Below are 19,662 nucleotides of genomic sequence, written 5' to 3'. Positions count from 1 at the left end.
ATAATGTAAATACATTTGATAAAAAACGCAATCTCGTACTTTGGTGTGTATACTTTCCGCCTTCGTAAACTTTATTCGTTTTCTAATAATGAAATTTGTTATGTTTTCCCAGTTAAAGTTTGGGTTATTAAATTAGGTTTTTATACGATATATGATGTAATCCAGAACGGGGACTTCGTTTTCTTGGGCCTTTAGTTTAAAGACCGAGAACTATGGAACTCTGGATAACAGCGAGAGATATTCGCAAGCATGGCGCATTCTAATTTCTCAGCCCTGCAATATTCGGTAATCATTGTGAACGTTTCTGGAAATAAAGCTTAACCAACTCTTTTCCCCATATCTTGGCGTGAAAGTTGTTTAATGCAAAGTATTTATTCGAGTGCAGTGCCGCACGTGCAACCTTGGAGTCATGAGCTGGCTCGTCCTACTCGTATCAGCATCTCACTGAAACTGCATGAAAAATGAAAGCAAAATAATGTCGGCTTGCCCCGTATACCTTCTGAAATGACAGTATCCTGTAGTTTGTGCCGAGCCAAATTCCATTCGCCATTTTCTCTGGTGATGTCCTCGACTGAAAAGAAAGAAAGTAAAATCAAAAATCAAATTTAGGCTACGTATATATATATATATATATATATATATATATATATATATATATATATATATATATATATATATATATATATATATATGACATATATGATGAAGGCCAGACTCTAGGCCGAAACGTCGAAATAAACCACGTTGTGACCGCTCACGGAGGATCTACTAGACTATATGCAACGCTACGGCCACTCAACCACCATGCCTGCCTATATATATATATATATATATATATATATATATATATATATATATATATATATATATATATATATATATATATATATATATATACTCATATACTCACGTTTGCCGAATAGTTAGCTATAGCGTGTTCTTACATATACAACGTTGTCGCCGCGCGCGGGGCACCATTGCAATACACTTTTTCATCTTCTCGTTGTTTAGCGGACACCGTCTAAACCTGTCGGTGTGTTGAACATGCGGTGGTACATGCGGTGGTACATGCGTTGCACGCATTTATCTATCGCGAGAAATGAGAATATATTATATCCGGCTGTATACATAATTCAGACCTCTGCAAGCAATTTTCCTGTGCTGTACCCATGTATAGTCTAATTAATTGCCGCACCATTAGTTGTGTAGTTGTAAGGCCTTCGACCAACGTAGTACTCGAAGCAACGTCTATTGTAAAAACTCGATCCTTCAAGAAATTAAGTTCTTATGGCGATTATACAGCCACGGCCCCACAACAACATCGTCGTCTTCATTCCTTCTGTGTCATTCCTACACCCGTGCCTGAGGTACGATGTTGTACAACAACATCGTCGTCTTCATTCTTTTTGTTTTATATCTGCACCCGTGCTTGAGGTACGATGTTGTTATGGGGCCGTGTCTGAACGGCCCTCTGGTCCTGCATCCTTGCATACTGTGTGCAGTGTTAGCCCACCCGCCGTTCACCTATTAAATACTCCCCGTTACAATATGTACACTCTCGGTGGTGTTTTCCGTTTATTTAGTTTACTGCAAAGTTTTGTAGTTTCTGAAGTACAAGCAGTGTACCTGTATTCAGAACTACTTTGTGGCTGCATCATCATAGTGGTCGTTGCTTTCGGATCAATGATTTCGACTACTAAATACAGATGTATAGCTGAGAAACAGTTCTTCCGGAATGTATGCCAGAACTGAATCAAGCACGAAGGAGTAGCAATAATGAGCTGTAACCAGCGGCTGCCACGTGCAATGACCGTAAGGCTCCAAGAGGAGGAGGAAGACGTAATAAGAGCTTGTGGGCACGTTGAAACGATCAAAACAAAAAGAAAAAAAAAAACGCCAGACAGCGCAACGCCACGGCAGCGAACTTTCCTCAACCCGGTATTGCTTACACGCCGCTGATGCTTCTGCCTCCATTGCTTCCGTTCGCGGAATCATGATTAAAACATGCGACCCGGCGATGGCAGGCCGGCCAGCGCGGAGCAAGCCGCGCAGAAACCGCCATGCTGGCTGGCGCCTCTCGCGTTGCCAAGACCCCTTCCTTCCAGTGCAGTCTCGCGGCGCCCAACTAGCGATGCGCCTCTTCCTCGTGCGCTCGTATAGGAAGCGTGCTCCGAATGCGGTCGCACACGGGTGAAACAAGGATGCGCGTAAGACCCGATTGCGATATTTTCTTTGGTGTACTTCTCACCCTGCCACAATCGATGCTGACGCAGGGTTACGTGGGTTGAGACACTCCGCCCTACACGGGCTCTTCATTATGGCAGTTGCGCGTAATGATTTGAGACCAGGAAAACTTTCCTCGACACACATTGAGAGCGTCAACAGAAACCACTGCGATAATCTGGAACAAGAGGACGCATCGTTGTTTTCTACCTATGTTTACGCGCGCTTATAAAATTTAAATTGCAGCGTTGGTTTTAGTTATTGAGTACTTTGGATTAATAGGAGCTTAGGGATTGGGTAGTGTGGATTTATTGTGACCATACGGGGGTAATTCAACGTGCGCTCAGAAGACGGTACACGAACGTTCTAGCGTTCCGTCTGCATCGGAATGCGGCCACCTCGATAGGATCGGAATTCATGACCGCATGCTCCCCAGAGCAACACCATAACCACCGCGGGAGCTAACGTGCTTCCCATCGTGTTACTGCAAGAAGACGCAAGTGAAAAAAAAAACATCCAAATGATGGCGCCACCGTGGTTGTTACATAATACTACACAATGACATGCCGATATACAAACACGAAAATTTTCCGTTGCTTCGGAGGTGTACATCGCGCCGGCCGTTATACGTCGTAAGAAAACAGCCTAGATTTCATTACAATATTGTGAAACTTTCGCGTGAAAACGGAATCAGCAGTTAATTGAACCGTGATGGTGCACCGTGTATAATATTCCTTCACGTACGCCGTTTTGGAAATAGGGAATCAGTTGTTTCTGCAGGCTGCTGCAGTGTTTACAGATCTACCTTGGAGTATAGCTGCTATGGGTAGAGAGAGAGATAGATAGACCACTTTATTGAAAAGCAGAGAATTTAGCCGGCATATATAAATCGCTGACTTGCTACTTTGCTGGGGGAAGGGTATTGAGGATTGAAAGTACGAGTATGGAGAGAGAGAGAAAAAAAAGACAAAATGTAAAGGTATGAGATAGAATGAAAAAAGAAAGGAAAAGGTCATCTCTTTGACCATTGATTGAGGACGCGCATTATAGTTTTTCCGTGGTGTCAAGCTACAACTAGAGGTGGTCTAGCTGACCGATGCTGTCGAAGTATGCGAACAAAAGTTTCACGAGACAAGCTGGTGCTTGTCCCGTGTACTGCATTCAAATATAGCGCACAGCAGAGTCATGTGTGGTTTATTCGTGACGTAAGCCTGGCAGTGTTTATCACTAAAAAGAAATGTTCATGTACCCACGACAACCCAGACCAACCCCATCTGAATATGATTATACATGTATAAAGCATGTACTGCACGAACGAATGGAAATTGTTTGAGGGGCTATAGTTTTATTGTTAGACACAAGAAATGAAACCAACAAACTATTATGCTAAGAAAAGTGTAAAAGACTTTTTGTTGCATTTAATTGCAGTGTAATGATTATAACCTAAATCGAAAGTAATTAATGTGGATTAAAAAGGAGTCTTTTTGACGTAGCTCGATTGGTAATATATACTTTGAAATACCACTTGAATTAATGTGAGTGAAATGGGCTCTTCAGTTTTACGGACTTTCTTTAAATCCTCAGTGAAAGCGGAGGAGGAAGAGGAGGAGTATTCGTTGTAGAGGAAGAAGCCTTGATGAGCCGTAGGAAAAAGTGAACTGACCATTTCAGATTGGGGGAATCTTCTTCTCACTTACAACGACATTCTTCATCACTATAGGAACGTCCGTCGCACTGACAGCGCCCCACCGCCATCTTTCTCGCGAGAGGAGGCAGTAGCGTTGCGCCAGCTACAGACTAAAACATTCCCCAATCTGGTATCAATTCATAAATTCTACCTGCAGTGCTATTCAGACCGTTGCCCCGGCTGTGGAAACTCTCCCACGATCTTCCATGTCTCGATCGAGAGCACTGCGAACATCTTTCCTCCCTTACCTGCTTTCCTTCACCCTTTACGTAACGAGGAGCTGTGGGATGATGCTCTCCGCGATGGACCTCCCGAGGTCCTCCGAGCTGATACAGCGGGCCCGACTCGTCGCTGAAGTCGTCCTATGAAGACCCCGGAGTAGGGGTTCCTCCTACGCCCTCCTTCTCCATGCATTTGTGAATAAAGACCTCTCTCTCTCTCTCTCTCTCCCTCCTTCGTTGCCAAGCAGAGTGTTGTGCCAGAAAAGGTGTAGGAGTGTAGGAGAGTTTGGGCACAGCAACTCAGCCATGAACTCGGCAGTTATATGTGTGCACAAGTACAGCATAAGATTGCTACATTAAAAAAAAACATGCTTAACAAGAAGAAATTCAGATTCAAATAAGCAGCATTGCAAATGAAATGGTTTGCAGTCCATTTCAACTACTGATGTTTTCTTTAGCTCGTGATAACAAGTTACAGCATAGTGATTTCAGCTCGGCGAACTTTGACTCTAAGAACATTTTACCTGATACCCCTTCAAGTTCGTCTCTTGCGTATACCACGAGGAAAGCAGAACCGCCGGCGACTCTATCGGCACTTGACATCGACAAAGCAACAACAATCTCCGACGTGCTTTGGCGTGTTACTCACCTGTGTGTGCTGTTGCTGAACGACCGCTGTGACGAGTGTGGTGCGGGCGAGGAGCGAGCCGGCCAGCGTTCGCGCACAGCCACTCGGGTCCTCGCGAATGTTGAGCGTCTCTGTCACGCCGCCCGTTAAGTCGGCCAGCCCGTCCAGACTGCAGCCGTACTTGAGGGCTTCGTACGATCCATACAGTCTGCACGCAAACAAGAACAAGTCGTGAGGGGCGACGTAATAGTTCGCTGGTGATCCCACTCGTTACAACGGTAAACCTGTCGCCGCTCTGTCAAGTGGGTCAGAATATGTCACGTTCGAGCAGTGTCATCCGAAGGCGGTCTTTGTTCGCTGTGGCCCGAGTACCTTGCAGGGTGGGCAAACTGTGCTGCAGCGCCTCGAGATGCACTATATTACTAGCTTTACACTTGATAATGTACACGAGAAAAAAAAATAAAGGTGTTAATATAAACGTAAATTCAAGAGAAAGGCGTTATCATTACGCCAGGGTGTGTGAAGTACACCAGAAATTAAAAAAAATAGCGAAAGCGCCACCAATGGCGGCGCAGGCGTAGGCCTTGACGGTGTAAGCACGAGACGCCATCTGGAGCTATCTACTTATAGACAAACCCCCCTTCCCTGGCACCCGGGCTGCATTTATTGCCGCCCACATGTCGTAGACCTAATTCATCTCGACTCAATAGATCTTCCGGCGCTGACGGTTCTATTCGTATAATGCAATAAAAAAGCCTTATGGGCAACATATAGCGTGCAACTAATTCGTTTTGGTTCGACAGCACATTTTTTCACTCGCTTTTACCTGTCGAAGCGTTAGTAGGCAATCATTTGCGTACTTTTATTTATCTGTTATGTTTGCCAAGCATCATGATATATGCGGTCGTTATTGTGCCTGATAGACCTAATGGCACGCTTACAGAGTTACGTTAAAAGGTACGGCATTATTTATGAATGTGCAGCGATTTTGCACAGCCCCACTTTCAGACACACTCGAATACCGTTGGCCGACGGTACAGTGAACGGGCATGAGTACAGTGAACTGAAGCAGGGTGCACAACTGACTCGCCGGCTGCAGAAATGAGAGGCAGCAACGATTTCCTGTAGTCACCAGCTTGGTCACCACATGATTGGTATCCAGGATACAGGCAATAACGACAACAGGACACAAATGAAACATGCCATCTGCACTCCTGCGTCAACTGCATCGACAGGCGCGCACATAGTACTCCGGCATGAAAATTCGAGATAGAATAGGAGAAATAGGCAGTCAGCGCCCGCCCTCGTGAGGTGTTTTAACGCGATAGTGTTAAACAGCTCGTCCCGCAGAAATTTCGGTGTCGGTGTCGTTGCTTGTGAGCGAAAAATCTTCGTTGCGTGACCAAAATATCGAGCATTTTTGCGTGACCGATAAATCAAGGAAATGCAAATAAAATAAAATATGTGCATCGGGATCGAACGCGCATTGTTTGGGTAATAAGCGGGTGTTCTACCACACAGCCACGCCTATCCTGATCAATACAGGGAAAATAACTTCCTTTGCTTCGAAATGCAGTGAAAGTAACTTCCATGCTTCACAAACACACGCGTCCTGTATAGATGCTTGACAATAGAACATGAAATGTTGGCGAAATAATGCGTCGTTCAAGCGTACATTGCCATCGGGCGTCAGAACATGGGATTATCATAATGACTTGTAGTTTAAAGCCAGTACGTGACCCACTATACAAAATTAACGCACACTACTGCACCCTTAAGGCCACGTAATGGGTGCACAGCCAGTTCAAAAAGATTTCATATAAGAAGTGTTTGAAGTATACACTAGAAACAGAATATCGTCATCGTGTTCAACTCTTAAAGACGAAGCTTAAGGGTCCCCCAATTTTTTTCTCGTTCAGTGTAAATAGCGATCTTTTTGTTTTATTTTTTTTATATCTAGCGAAGAAATGGAAGGAAATATTTGAGAAAAAAAGTGGTTCTTAAGGTCACTTTCACTTGAGTATAGAAAAAAAACACACACCCAGAACTGAAGGCTCGGCTACCTACCTGCTTAAAAATGACAGTTCACTTTGCAAGAACTGGTTTTCAATTTTCAGAATAAATGTCTTTGTATTGTGGAAGGATGCGGGTGATATATGCAAATGTGTCGAAACCGGCTTTCATAATTAACACGTAGCACGCACTGTACCGTCGGTTTTCTTTCGCATTTTGCAGCTTGAGCAAGAAAAAAGGTGACGGGCACTACACCTGGCGTGATTTTGAACGCTTCGGCCGACCACTGATATAGTCAAAACACGCGGAACTATTTATGAAATGACATATTCTGCGTACGATGATTGCAATCAAACCGTAACGCCATCGCGAAAAAAATGAAAAGATAGTGACAGTGTTTCATACGGTATACACATTGCAATGTGAACTTCGATAGTGCACACTTTCTTAAATACTTGAACAGGTAACGCTCAGTTCGTGAATATACATACGTTTACTCGTCATCGTTCATACTTGGCAAACGAGTTATCATGATTACAATTCATGTTAAAGTCTATAATACTTCAGTATGGTAAAAACAATATTCTTAACGGAAGAAGTTGGTATATAGATGCGTCTGCGAAACAGCAATATACGTCGTGTCTCTGCTCCCCTGAATGTAGCAGCTCTTGTTTTTACACTGGCGTTACTTGTCGAGTGAACCCGCAACGCAGAATAGAGCTACGTGAGTTTCGCTCCAGTGTAGCAGCTCAACTAACATATCCAATATCCTTGGTATTCGTTAACGACGTTAATACTATATAGTCAATTAGTGTACCCTATATTTAGAACGAGAAAATACCGCATCGTTATAGTGGGAGCCGCGAAAGAAAAATAAAGGAGAAAAGAGCAATTCCAAACAATCCACTATCACCAAAACTTGCACTTGTGCGCCGGGTTCATAGGGTCATTTCGGCGGCAGCTGAACGCCCTGGCAAAATCGGGAATGTTCTGGAGCGGAACGTTGCACCGCAGCTCGCCAGACGAATATCCGCGGCCGGCCTCCCTGCGATTCGAACACCACTTGAAGCAGCTCATCACATAGAAGGCCTGGTCTTCGGTAAAGCGGCTCATGAGCGGCGCATCGCGGCTGGCGTTGGCGTTGCTCTTCTGGCGCAGCGAACGGTACGCCTTCTGGGCCTGCGCGAGACCCACGGAGTCTGCGATGTCCTCGGACATGACGCCGCTGCGATCGTACGAGTTCAGTCCGAGTGGGAAGTACATGCGCTTGAGGCACCGCACGCGCTGCTCGTACTGTGTGCGGGCGTCCATGGTCCACCAGTCTCGCGAAAGACCGTCCTTGGGTTCCCTGATGCTGTCGTCGTCGAAGCCGTGTACAATCTCGTGCGCAATGACGTGACCCAGACCCCCGAAGTTGACGCTGAGAGGGTACTTGGCGCTGTAAAAGGGGCTGTTGATGATGCCTGCAGGTATGATCATGGTGTTCGTTAAGGGCTGGTAGAAGGCATTCACGTCGGTCAACCGGAAGTCGTAGTCAAACGCTCGCGGCTTCCAAAGCCTATCCTTCCGGCTACGCATGGTCACGTACCATGCGCGCATGCGTGAGTCGAGGAACACTGCACTCGAATCGGGCGTGTGCGCGTAGTACTCATCGAGGGTGTTGATGACCATGTCAGGGTAGGCAACGATGGTCCGCATCGTGTGCAGCTTAAGTATGGCGATGCTCCGCGTCGCGTTGTCCATCCACTTGCTTTTGAGGAAAGACTCCTTGAGCGCGTTCTTGACAACCAGGACCATGGTTAGCACGTCGTCGCGCGCCTTGACTGGAACGCTCTCCACGGCGAACGGGGCGCCGAATGCGTACGGCATCAATAGGTTGAGCTCCTCGAAGCAGCGGAAGAAGATGTAATTTCTGGCGTCCTTGACGTTCGCGAAGCTTGGCGTAACGAGTGACAACGATGCGAATGGTCCGAGGAACTGAATCACAAACCAAGCAACGTAAAGCAAAAGTTGTCCGTTACGCCTGCGCCTGTCGTCCAGAATGGTCTCGCTCACAACGCGGAGGTAAGCGATGTCAGTTACGCGGATTGTGTCAGAAGCCTTCAGAAGAGCAGCTTCGGGTAGATGCCGGTTTATAACATCTAGCCACTCGGAGGACAGGATGCCCGGTGTGTGATTTTCCATGTCCGCGATCTTTATCGTGTGCGTGACGTGAGCGGTGTCGGTAAGTGCTCCGAGCGAAGACATGATGTAGTTTTCGAAGAATATAAGCGCCTCCGCGTTGAACTGATAATCGACTATCTGTGAGCAGGTGACGACGTAGTTGTGCAAGGCCCAGCCTTCCATGCGGCTTCTGCGAAGGAACCAGTCCATAAGGTGGCGACTACGGGAGAAGTACAGTGTCTGCATGCCGTCCATGATGGTGTCATGCTCGACGGACATCTGAAGGAAGACGGGTACATTCCAATCGAGTGCCAGACCAACCACGACGTCAAGCACATCGACAGTCTCAGGTCGTGGCGGGAGAAGATCGAGCGACCGCAAGAAGCTCTTGAGGCTGTCCGTATTGTCCACGCGATTCATGAACACCTGAACGCAGGTCTTGAACATCACTGCGGCCTTCTGCACAGCCGTCTGGCGCAACGATGGCGCATGGCCGACGCGCAACAAACTGTTGACGGCCGCGTGAGCCACCATGGCTTGAAGCTCGGAGAAAACGAATTCGTTGGGACCGTGACTCGACTTCCAGCCATCGCAGACGAAGTGGTAAAAGTTGTCGCACGGGCTCGCAGTGTAGTTGAGCGATCTGTACAGACTCGTCGTGAAATCCCAGCATGAAGGATCCTCGCACGACGGGTATACATAAATGGAGTGCGCAGCCAACACCAATATGGCGACGAGGACGCAGATGCTGCATAGGCACGATATGCAGTGGAACCATGAGCAGTGGTATTGATAGGGAGACTGACGAACCAGAACCCGGGTCGACGGCATCCCATGCGGGCTCCGGTGTGCTGTCAGAACGCCGTAAATCGGAGACTGGTCGGGAACCAAGCGCTCGTGTTCTGCGTGGGCTACGGTTGCTCGTGAGCCGGGGTTCCAAGTGACCGTGTGCAAATAGCGGGGATAAATCAGCGATAAAAAATAAGTATTTTATAACAATCTCATACTTATTTTGTAACAAGAATGACTTCCCTTTTGCAACACGACTGCAGCCATTGTGAAACCTTCTTTCACCACACATCTAAGCATTACTTTTTCGTTTCGTGTGGAAAAAAAGCACAGCATTTAGAATGAATGAGAAAGAAGACAACATGTAGGCTACTATTAGATTTCGTGTGAGCCAAGATCTCCTAGGAGACAAGACAAGACAAGATTTCGTGGCCAATCCCCCGGAGTGGGTATGTGCCAGTACATAAGGCAACAAACAAACAAACAAACAAACAAACAAACAAACAAACAAACCTTGCTTTCCCTTCATACACACTTTTATTTTCAGTCGTCTGTCTGTGAGGTTACTTTGAACATTGTTTTAGTTCTCTAGGGAAGCATGAAATACTTTTCTGGTGTTGATTCTCTTCATGCTTCTTCACTACGACATGGAGGCTTCAAACCGCCTGAAGGTATCATGTGCCTAGAACCACCACAGGTGGTTGCTTTGTGTCAAGCAAAGTCACAGTCTGTGCCGAAAGAAAGCAGAAATCGGCTCTTTCGTAGGAGTCAAGGGCGGAGCGGCGTGGCTCAACCTTCAGGTAACATGATTGGAGCTCTCTCACGCTCACAGTCCGCATTTTCAAGATGCTACGAAGCATGTGTCCTTCCCCTAGCGGCAATGCCACGAAACGAGTCTTGTTCTTGGAGGCTTTCGTTCTGGCGACACTGGTTGTCCCGGACCTTACCATAACTGATAGAGGGCAGCACCGTAAAATGAAACAAGCGGATTGTTCACCATGTAGCGATGGTCTCTTATCTTGAGACGAATTTGGATAGCTTTTCACTTATGCAAAATGTTCCCATTGAAACTCGCCTCCATGTCCAACGTCGAGATTGACTACAATTCTCTGGACCAATTTCAACGAAACGACGTTCTGTGGATCGTTAAAGCACATAATATTTCTACAGCGAGAATAGCATCGTTTCACTCCTTGTCTTGTATTTGTATACATATACTTACTTCTCGGGCCGGTCACCGTTAAAGTATCGAAGCAGTGTGTGCACAGTTATACAAGCCCAGCCGACCAGCGCTCACAAAAGGAATGAAAGCGCACAGTAAGAAGAGAACTGACTTTGCCCTGCTATTGACAAAAACAAACAAACAAACAAACAAACAAAGCTAGAGAGCTCGCGGGAGGAGGGAGCTGGGAAGGCGTGTCACTTGTTCTGCTGCAAGCACGCTGGTCAGAATTTGTCTTATCCGAAGCGTTTTCCCTTTTGACCTACGCGGCACTCCTGGACAGCGCGGACTTTCGGCCGAAAGCGTCGAGTGAAATAGGCCGAAATGTAGCAACGCCCGCGCGGCCGTTTCGGCGATCACTGGGCCACGAGAGGAAGCAAACGGGGGCGAAACAAAGAGCCGACCGAAGAGATCGGATCTAATTAGAAGCGGCCGTAGATCGCGCGCTCGAAGGTCAAGGTGAGGCGGGCGGGGAAGGCGAAACAAGAACGCGATGGCCCTTCCCACGACGCTTCTGGAGAAGAGTTTTGCCGCAGGTGTGCGGCGCTTGTCGCGGCTTTTCCTCGCCGAGCGAACGAGGTCAGCCGAGCGCAAAGCTTCCCCCCTCGTTTTTTTTTTTTGAGCGCGCGCATATAGATCTATAGCTCTGTGTATACGACCAGGGCGCTCTATAAAACGTGGCTCCGGCGAGCGAACTGACCCTGATTCTCGAAACGGGACCCTTCTCTCGTTGCCGCTGCTGCGTTCCCGCGCACAGCTTCACCCAGCAGGCCACGCGAGGACCCCCCTCCGTTACTCATACGAGCCCCAATGGACAAAAGGGCGCGTGGTGCTACGAGGAAAATTCGAAACTTATGCCTATAGCGTGTACATTTTGCAGCCAATGCAGTGTCGATTGCACTAGCCAAACCGCACGTCTTGCGATCACGTCAACAACCAGGGTATAGACAACCCAAAAATGTAAAAGTACACGTGTTGAGTATAGGTATAAAGATGCCGCCGCGCCTTTTTACACGCCTTGAACAACGCACTCCCCTTTTTTCGGTTTTTCTCGTAACTGTCATTGTGCATTGCAAGCCCTGCCTCTCCCCACCTAAATAAAAAAAAAGGGGGGGGGGGAATCCTCAGCGAAAAAAATCTTTCATAAGTGGAACCATGTCAGGAACTAAAATCTCATCACCAGCCGCTGCTAGTGTGTCTTATCTCTATCTGCGACGGCAAACGAATGGGGTATAATAATAATAATAATAATAATAATAATAATAATAATAATAATAATAATAATAATAATAATAATAATAATAATAATAAACGCCCATGATTATTGTGTTAAATGCGCGTTAAGGAAGTTTGCATGTATACATACACAAACACTGCGGAACGTTGCACTATATGTAAACAACTTGTCTCGTCTGCCACTATGACAGCCTGGGATGCATAAAACCTGTCAATTAAACAGTCATGTACTTGATCTGCACACGTGTTTTTGAGAAAACCGTACCTATAGAAGCGCTTGCATTCGTTGGATAATCCTTTCTAGCGCTAAGAATAGGAGCAGGGATCGCATTCACAGAAACATCTTGCGCTAGAATTTTCCTTGATCCTGATGCTAGACATATATGATAATCGAAGACGGTGGTGCAGTGTAAAAGAGCACTTAGTAAAGCATAGATTTGTATATTCGGTCTGTTTAATAAAAGGTAAGTCTATTATCAGTATGGGTACTTGGCGGCGCTCTTGTCTTTCGGGCTCGTTTTCAATGCTTAATGAAACATGGTTATATTGGCGCGTATAACATGACAAAAAGCACACACAAGACGAATGCCGACTTCTTCCCATTGTTATGAGCACCGATTTAACCGTGTTTCATCAGCGAGGAACCAAATAGTCCATTTCAATATTATCCCTGTTTTTATGCATTCGACGAACAGGAAAAGGCACTTTTATGTTACCGTTTATAGCAAGTGTTCGAGTCAAGTCGGAAAAGTTTTTTTCCGCTAAATAACTCGGGACCCCCCGGATCTCCTTATCATGAACTCGAACGTAAATTCATGACATCTGAACCCCATAAAAAAGCTCTAAAGCAAAGTACTTGAGCTTAGAGCGGAAATTCCCGAATACAGGTGACACTGATTGGCTTAATTTTCATTTTAGTTTCATTTAAGTATCCTGGCGCTCGGTTCTTGGCCCATCCCCCTCTGTGGGTAAGCGCCATCCATCAGAGGTCATCATCAGCACTGACAATAGGGGCGTAGCCATGGGTGGGGGAGGGGGGCTTGGGGGGTTCAAGTTTCTATATTTAAATTTCACCTGCTTACATACACAGGCACACATACAGACACGCACAAACATCTATAAACTATAGTTGAAATACCCCCTCCACCCCCTAAAAATATTCTGGCCATGCCCCTGACTGACAGGGGTCAGCTCTTTACACTGGTGCATAGCGCGCGCGTGTAAAGACAGTTGTAAGAAAGCATGGTTGAAAGATCGTTCTATCTGTGCACATTTCCTGGATGCTGGGTATACACTATAGGCGATTCTCAGGGGTGAACTATGGAGTGGCACCGTGACAGGCGCGCCGCGTCTCCCTTCGGCTCGGCATATGGCATAGCAAGTCGGTGGCGCACACAGCAACTTTCGTCGGTTCGCGGTACAACCCTGTGAGCGAGCGACTCAGGTGAAGAACCGCGTTAACGCTGCTTCTTTTCCCATAGCTGTCGTTCTGCGACGAACGATCCTGTGGCCAGCGGCAGAATGAAAGCCGTGAAAAGCACTGGAGAGCTTTCGTCAACGCTGCAGTAGCGAGTGTAGGCGGTTGGGCGAAACAAAGGACAGGAAACCGAGAGAAAGTGGAATTAAGGTCAAGCCCTTCTTAAATATAAACTCGAGGAAGGGAGGCGCAGAAGACAGGCCGTCTATGGGCGCTAAACGGTCAGGAGAGGTCGGCGAGGTCGGGAGGCTGACCGCCACGGTGGTCCTCTTCGCTGTCGATCTTGGCGCGTGTGCGAGAGAGCTGCGCGTCACAGAAGACAAAGGACCACTGAACGCATGACTAATTTTATCTCGCATACCGTTGTTTATCTGCCCTGTCTACACGTTTATCCTGCAATGGATAGCAGTCGAAATAAAAGAATAATAACAGTGTTCAGAACTCGCTCAGCAGACTTTGTATTACTGAACTATAATGTAATGAAAAATATTTCTTGAACAGGGGTTGTGATCGAGCAGACGTTTAGACTAGTGAACTTGTCTTCTTCAAGGCTAGAGCTGATTTTCTTAGCCCTAGCATGTATATGGTTCGTACCCTCCTCCATCTATGCAATAACGCTTAACCTTAACAAAAAAGAATACACCACATAATGAAGCCAAAGAAGGTATATCGGACGTTAATAGTACTGTTTTAGTGTACTATGGTAATTGTGATACAGATGGGAAAAAAGTGAAGTGGACATCGGACGCGGCGTCCGATGGTCCCAGGTTTGGTCGCGACCGGCAGCAAGTTGTATTTTCGTCCTCCTTATAGGATACAATTAAAACAATACAAGTAACACCCCTTATACTTTCCTTGACTTCATTATCTGTTCGTTTTCATTAACGTTGTTACAAACGAGGAAACGAGCCTTAAAGATTGGTTTTCATTTACCTAACGTATATAAATATTTAGTCATTCGACTGAACACTATTGTGCGGAACTTATCTATTCCAGCTGTTGTCTGTTATATTGTTAAAGGTATACGAATGTTATAAAACTGAACGGTTTATTTTTGAGTGAAGGACGAACCGAATAACAACAAAAAAAGACTGCTCACTTCGTATCGGAAATTTAATATATTGGCAGACAGCTATAACCCAGTTCGAAGACAAGTTTAGCCGGACGCTGGCGTCGTGCAGCACCGCTTGATGCAATTCATGTCAGAGAATCAGACGGGTAGCGCAGTGCACGCTCTATTCAGCGCTGTCTGAATCCGGCGTCGGACGAGACAGCAGGAGGCCGCCACAGTAACGACAGTGCATGCACGGCCGACCGCTCTCTGCCTCTGGCGGACACCCCCCTTTGCATCTCGCTTCCTCTTCGTACGGAGGCGGCGTGCAGTACGCTCGAAGGCATCGCATCCATCCAGCCGCCCCTCAGGCTTCGCTTTCGAATCTGCTCCAACGTTTCGGTGGCTAGCTCTCAGTCGGCTGGCCGAGACAAATTTGCAATATCTACGCGTCCCTTTCACTGTTTACAAACACAGACCCTTGATATACCTTGATGACATCCGGTTTCGTTTACTGATGTGCCTAATAGCATCGGTGAGCGAGAAGAGCTTTAGAAAATAGCCTGCTGATTTTGTACACTTTCCTTCCTTTATGTGACAAAATATATTCAAATAAATGTTCTTTTGAGCTACGTAAAAATTATAAGAGATTCCATTGTACTTCAAGCACGCCTCCTCTATCTGAAAAACTAAAGAGAGACTTTACTTATCCTTGAAAGAAACTTCAAAACATGCTTTTAGTTCAACGTTAGTAGCTGGTAAATGAGGTGACCAGCAGTTTTTTTTTATTGAGGGGGGGGGGGGGTACAACGCTTGCAGTCTTGATACCGTCTATAGAAGCTAACATTTTGCTATGTATGTTCGTATTGATCTTATACATTCGTGGGTCTCTGTTTGCTTCAGATTTCTTTTTAATTGATATTTGCCTCCGTTGCGGGATCATTTGTTTAAAAACTCCACTGCCCTGTACTCTTCTAAAAAGAGACCTTTCTATATGGACACCCTAACGGCTTTGTCTGTGCCTTGCTCCAAATCATTGAGAAGACAAGTACAATCTGTATGGACACACGTAATGACCGTTAAACTGTGTGACCAAGGATACTGTGTGACCAAGGCTAACATGCAGCTTTCGTATAGTGCTTGAATAACTTAAGTGCTTCCTCGAAGTCTCAGTGATGAAATGTAAGGGTACCACATGCGGTGCTTTCGTTCTTGGGCATGTGACGATGATGAAGTTGCGCGCGACAGTTCATGCTTGCCTAACTCTTTCGACTTAAAATCGCAAAACAAAGAAGGAAGCTGGTTGACATAGAAGCCGCGGCCATGCCACACGTAAGCCCTAAATATAAAACACAGTCCAAGGGCGTGCGCACTTTCGGACACGAAGCACCACCGACACCTAACGATGCCGCCTCAAATTTCACCACTGCAGTGTAGTACACGTTCCTCTACAACTGGAATGCAATCGCGTTCCTAGTCTTTTTTTTCTAATTTCAGAATGAGTTACCGCCGCAAGTTCCTGCCGCAAGTTCCTGTAATGCGAAAGGAACGCGTTACAGTTACATTTCGAGAGAAAAAAAAAACTTGCCGTTACATTAACGTTACATTTTACTTTTTTTATATAAAAATATTGTTTCACTTGATCTCGAAACAAAATAACGTAAGCTCATATCAAGCCACGCATATTATAAGAATTTGACAACGCTGACAGCAGGTTATAGAAAAGGAATCCAAGTAAACGCTCTGAGTCAAACCTTTTTAAGGTCCATCGGCTATATACTACGCCAGCATGTCTAAGTAGCAACTGCAGCTTGCGTACTCGTCAATTTTTAAGTCCCATACATGGAGAACTTTCCAAAATGGCCTTCAAAGATGCATTCAGGATACCACCCTTCAGATGTTGAAATAAGAATCTCCGCCCATGCACCTTTATAATTATTTTTTTTCTGGAAACCGCACCGAAAGAGACTATACTGAGACGCTGATTCAGCGCAGATGAGCGCTGATTCAACATTGCGGTGTGAGTAGAAAATAATGCCCTGGAACACACTTACTACCTAGTGACGTCTCCTGCTTGCAGTCGGCCAACATACTTCTGAGTATTTTTCTCGCTGTTGTTTTGTCTTTTCTCTTCCATCTTTTTCTTTATCTCTATTTTTCTATTTCTTTCTTCAGGCATATTTCTTTCTCTTTCTGTAGTCACTCGCTCACCTTCTTTCTTTCTCTTTCGTCCTTTCTTGGTATTTATCTTTCTTCTCTCATTCTATCTATGTCTATAGTCGTTTCCTCTGCTCTTCTCTCTCCTCCTCACATTCACTACCCTTTCCCAATACATTGCTATACTAAGCTGTGATATGCTCTGCTAACGTGCGTGCATGTTGAAGAGAAACGTGTAGCCAATAATTTCCTCAACATCTCACTCAATTGGGATGGTCACTCAGCTAAAACATATATACGAGCGAACGGAAAATGAGCCAAAATGACATTTATATTGGTGAGGTGCTGGTACATTCTTTTCGACATTGTAGTGTATGATTGGAAAACACCGTTACTTGATATATTCGCTACAGAGATGAATGCGGACTCTTCATACATGCTGTGTGTTCGTCGTTGGGCCGCAATACGAGCAGAGTGGGGCCTTCAATGGACAGCCTATAGTGCTCTCCCATAGTAGAGTACCAAGTACTCTAAATCGTTACCAGTTTTTTCTAAACACAATGTAGAGTATGGTGTACTCTAAATCGTTGAACATTTTTCTAAACACGTATCAGTTCACTGCCTGTATTGAATTCCTTCAAAGTGTCATGACTATACTAAATAAATGCCATAAATAACAGAAAAAATATTTGATAGCCAAGTGGTTACGAAGCTCGCCTTCGAATCGTGGATAGGCGGTGTCGAATCTCGCTCGCCTCGCCGAGATTTGTTTTTTTTTTGCCAACCGTTTCTTTCTTTCTTTCTTTCTTTCTTTCTTTCTTTCTTTCTTTCTTTCTTTCTTTCTTTCTTTCTTTCTTTCTTTCTTTCTTTCTTTCTTTCTCTCTTTCTTTCTTTCTTTCTTTCTTTCTTTCTTTCTTTCTCTTGCTCACTTTATATCCATTTTCTCGCGCATTGAAGTTATTGCATCCCACACTGGACAAATCGGTGCACTTGTTCTGAGAGCGAAGCCGAATGAAGATGATGGAGGAAGCATGTGGTGGTTCGTGATCCCCTCTATCAAATTACTCGTTTGCTGGCCAATCCTCCAGAGTGGGTGTGAGCCATGCGTTTAGGTCGTCATCATCATCATCATCATCATAATTATTGCTGATTTTCTTTCTACGACAGACGGCAAACCTCGGGCATTGCGGCTCAGATGTGTCGAATCAACTGTCCCTTTCGCACGCACTTGGTTTCGGCGTCGCGCATATTTCTGCGCCTCTGGCGGGTGTCTTGAAGTGAAAACCAGGATGCAGCGTAGTCGCGGTCGGCCGTTCGCCCTGTTTTGCATGATGTGGTGCGTGGATGCTCACGCCTGTTGAATGCCGTGGAACGTTTAGAAAGGGAACGCCGTTTCCCCTGCCGTTCCGTCGTAGATGTAACGCGTTACCGTTACAGTTCCACCGATCCTGAATGGAACAGTGGCGTTCCTCCCCCAAAAAACCAGTTCCTGGAACGCCATTCCTTGGAATGCCGTTACGTACTAGACTTAATTTCGCTTAGCTGTTGCTAATGGCGAATTCCATTGGGTGAGCAGGAGCGCTCAAAAGCACGCTTAAAGTGCTCTCTTCAGAGTCGGCGTGTTTCGGTGGTCAAACATGTGCAGGAGCACTGTCATCAAACATGTGCAGGAGCACTGTCATCCATTGGTAGAACGAGAGTGCTTTCGCTGCGCCGAGAGCAGCCAGGAACAGTTTGCAGTGCTCTCGCCTGAAAAGCGGAGTAGGCGCAGTACGACGAATCACGTGGTCCTTGAACGTCACAGCCTCCAAATTTTTCTTCAGCCGGCGAGCGCGGCGCAATGGTAGCAACTATGTGTAGTTTGACACCGCTGTTTTGTACGGGTGACCACGATGAGAGCTGGACGTTTTGCTGGATCAATCACTGCGCAACATACTAGGTATTAGGATAATATAGAATACGTGGCTGACCAATTTCACGCGTATTTTGCTGTTGCCCCACAAAGAATATGCCGGGGCTTGGAATGTTTCAGTCGCATGGTCCCCCTATTCGTCACCTCCTCACCTGCCCTCCGGGAGCGCGGCGCATTCCAGTGGCAGGTTGAGTGGCCCTGCTGTCAGTGCTCTGCTCCCCCCTCTTCAGTGCCCTGCCCCTACACTCCTGTTCTCTCAATGTAAATCGCCATAAGTCGAGTGTGAAAGCGCTATATGACGAAACAGTTCTGCCCACGACAAAAACCACGGGGTCTCGTTGCCATTCTCCGCCGCGTTTGTCCTTGGAAATTGTAAGGAATAACAACTTAACGAGCCACCCCTCTGAAGACGGCAGCTCTGCATGAGTGGAACACCGGAAGCCGAATTTCTAAGGCGCCTCGGGACAAAGCCTGCAGACAGTTAGTCGCTCACGTTGAAATTGACAACGAATTTGTGCCGACGAATAAGCTTCTATAACACCCCATTCATTCTTTCGCATTATGTCGTACTGCGCAGTTACCTCCGGTTCTTCATTCCGTCGTGCTCGCATTTCTCGGGAAGGAGCGAGCATATGTGGGCGCCGCGGCGCGAGATGACGTGCCGGAAGAAAGACGAGGCCGGCGCCTTCGCACAACAGACGCGCGTGCATCAGGTGCGCCCTTGCTCGAAGTGGCTCATGCATGCGCCCACTTTCTCTGGGCGAGCGTTCATGTTTTATGTTTCATACTCGTATGCGTACGCGTGTACGCGCGCACAAGGGCCTTTCTTTTCACTGCGAACAGAATGCGGGCGTGGGCGTGGTAGTCCCTTCACGTCGCGTGC

The 19,662-nt window shown here is 46.3% G+C and overlaps 2 protein-coding genes across 2 annotated transcripts in view; both read right to left on the bottom strand.

Moving 5' to 3' along the window:
- Positions 1–19,662, bottom strand: part of CalpC (calpain C) — a 96,705-nt gene that overhangs the window by 21,212 nt on the left and 55,831 nt on the right. Inside the window, exons 5-6 of the mRNA XM_075893400.1 lie at positions 4,781–4,967; positions 497–571 (exon numbers count right to left, since the gene is read on the bottom strand). Coding sequence (XP_075749515.1) covers positions 497–571; positions 4,781–4,967 — 262 coding nt within the window. The remainder of the gene's footprint in view (positions 1–496; positions 572–4,780; positions 4,968–19,662) is intronic.
- On the bottom strand, positions 7,642–9,766 carry LOC142771292 (neprilysin-11-like). The gene has a single exon (XM_075872770.1). The coding sequence runs from the start codon at positions 9,764–9,766 to the stop codon at positions 7,682–7,684; it is 2,085 nt and encodes a 694-aa protein (XP_075728885.1). The 3' UTR covers positions 7,642–7,681.

The sequence above is a fragment of the Rhipicephalus microplus genome, chromosome 1 (genome assembly GCF_043290135.1).
Source record: "Rhipicephalus microplus isolate Deutch F79 chromosome 1, USDA_Rmic, whole genome shotgun sequence".
NCBI lineage: Eukaryota > Metazoa > Arthropoda > Arachnida > Ixodida > Ixodidae > Rhipicephalus > Rhipicephalus microplus.
The sequence above is the reverse complement of the archived record's forward strand: the minus strand, read 5'-3'. Positions and strand labels throughout refer to the sequence as shown.

Excerpts from the sequence above, each read along its gene's own strand:
- LOC142771292 (XM_075872770.1), bottom strand. The coding sequence starts at position 9,766 with ATGCCGTCGACCCGGGTTCTGGTTCGTCAGTCTCCCTATCAATACCAC.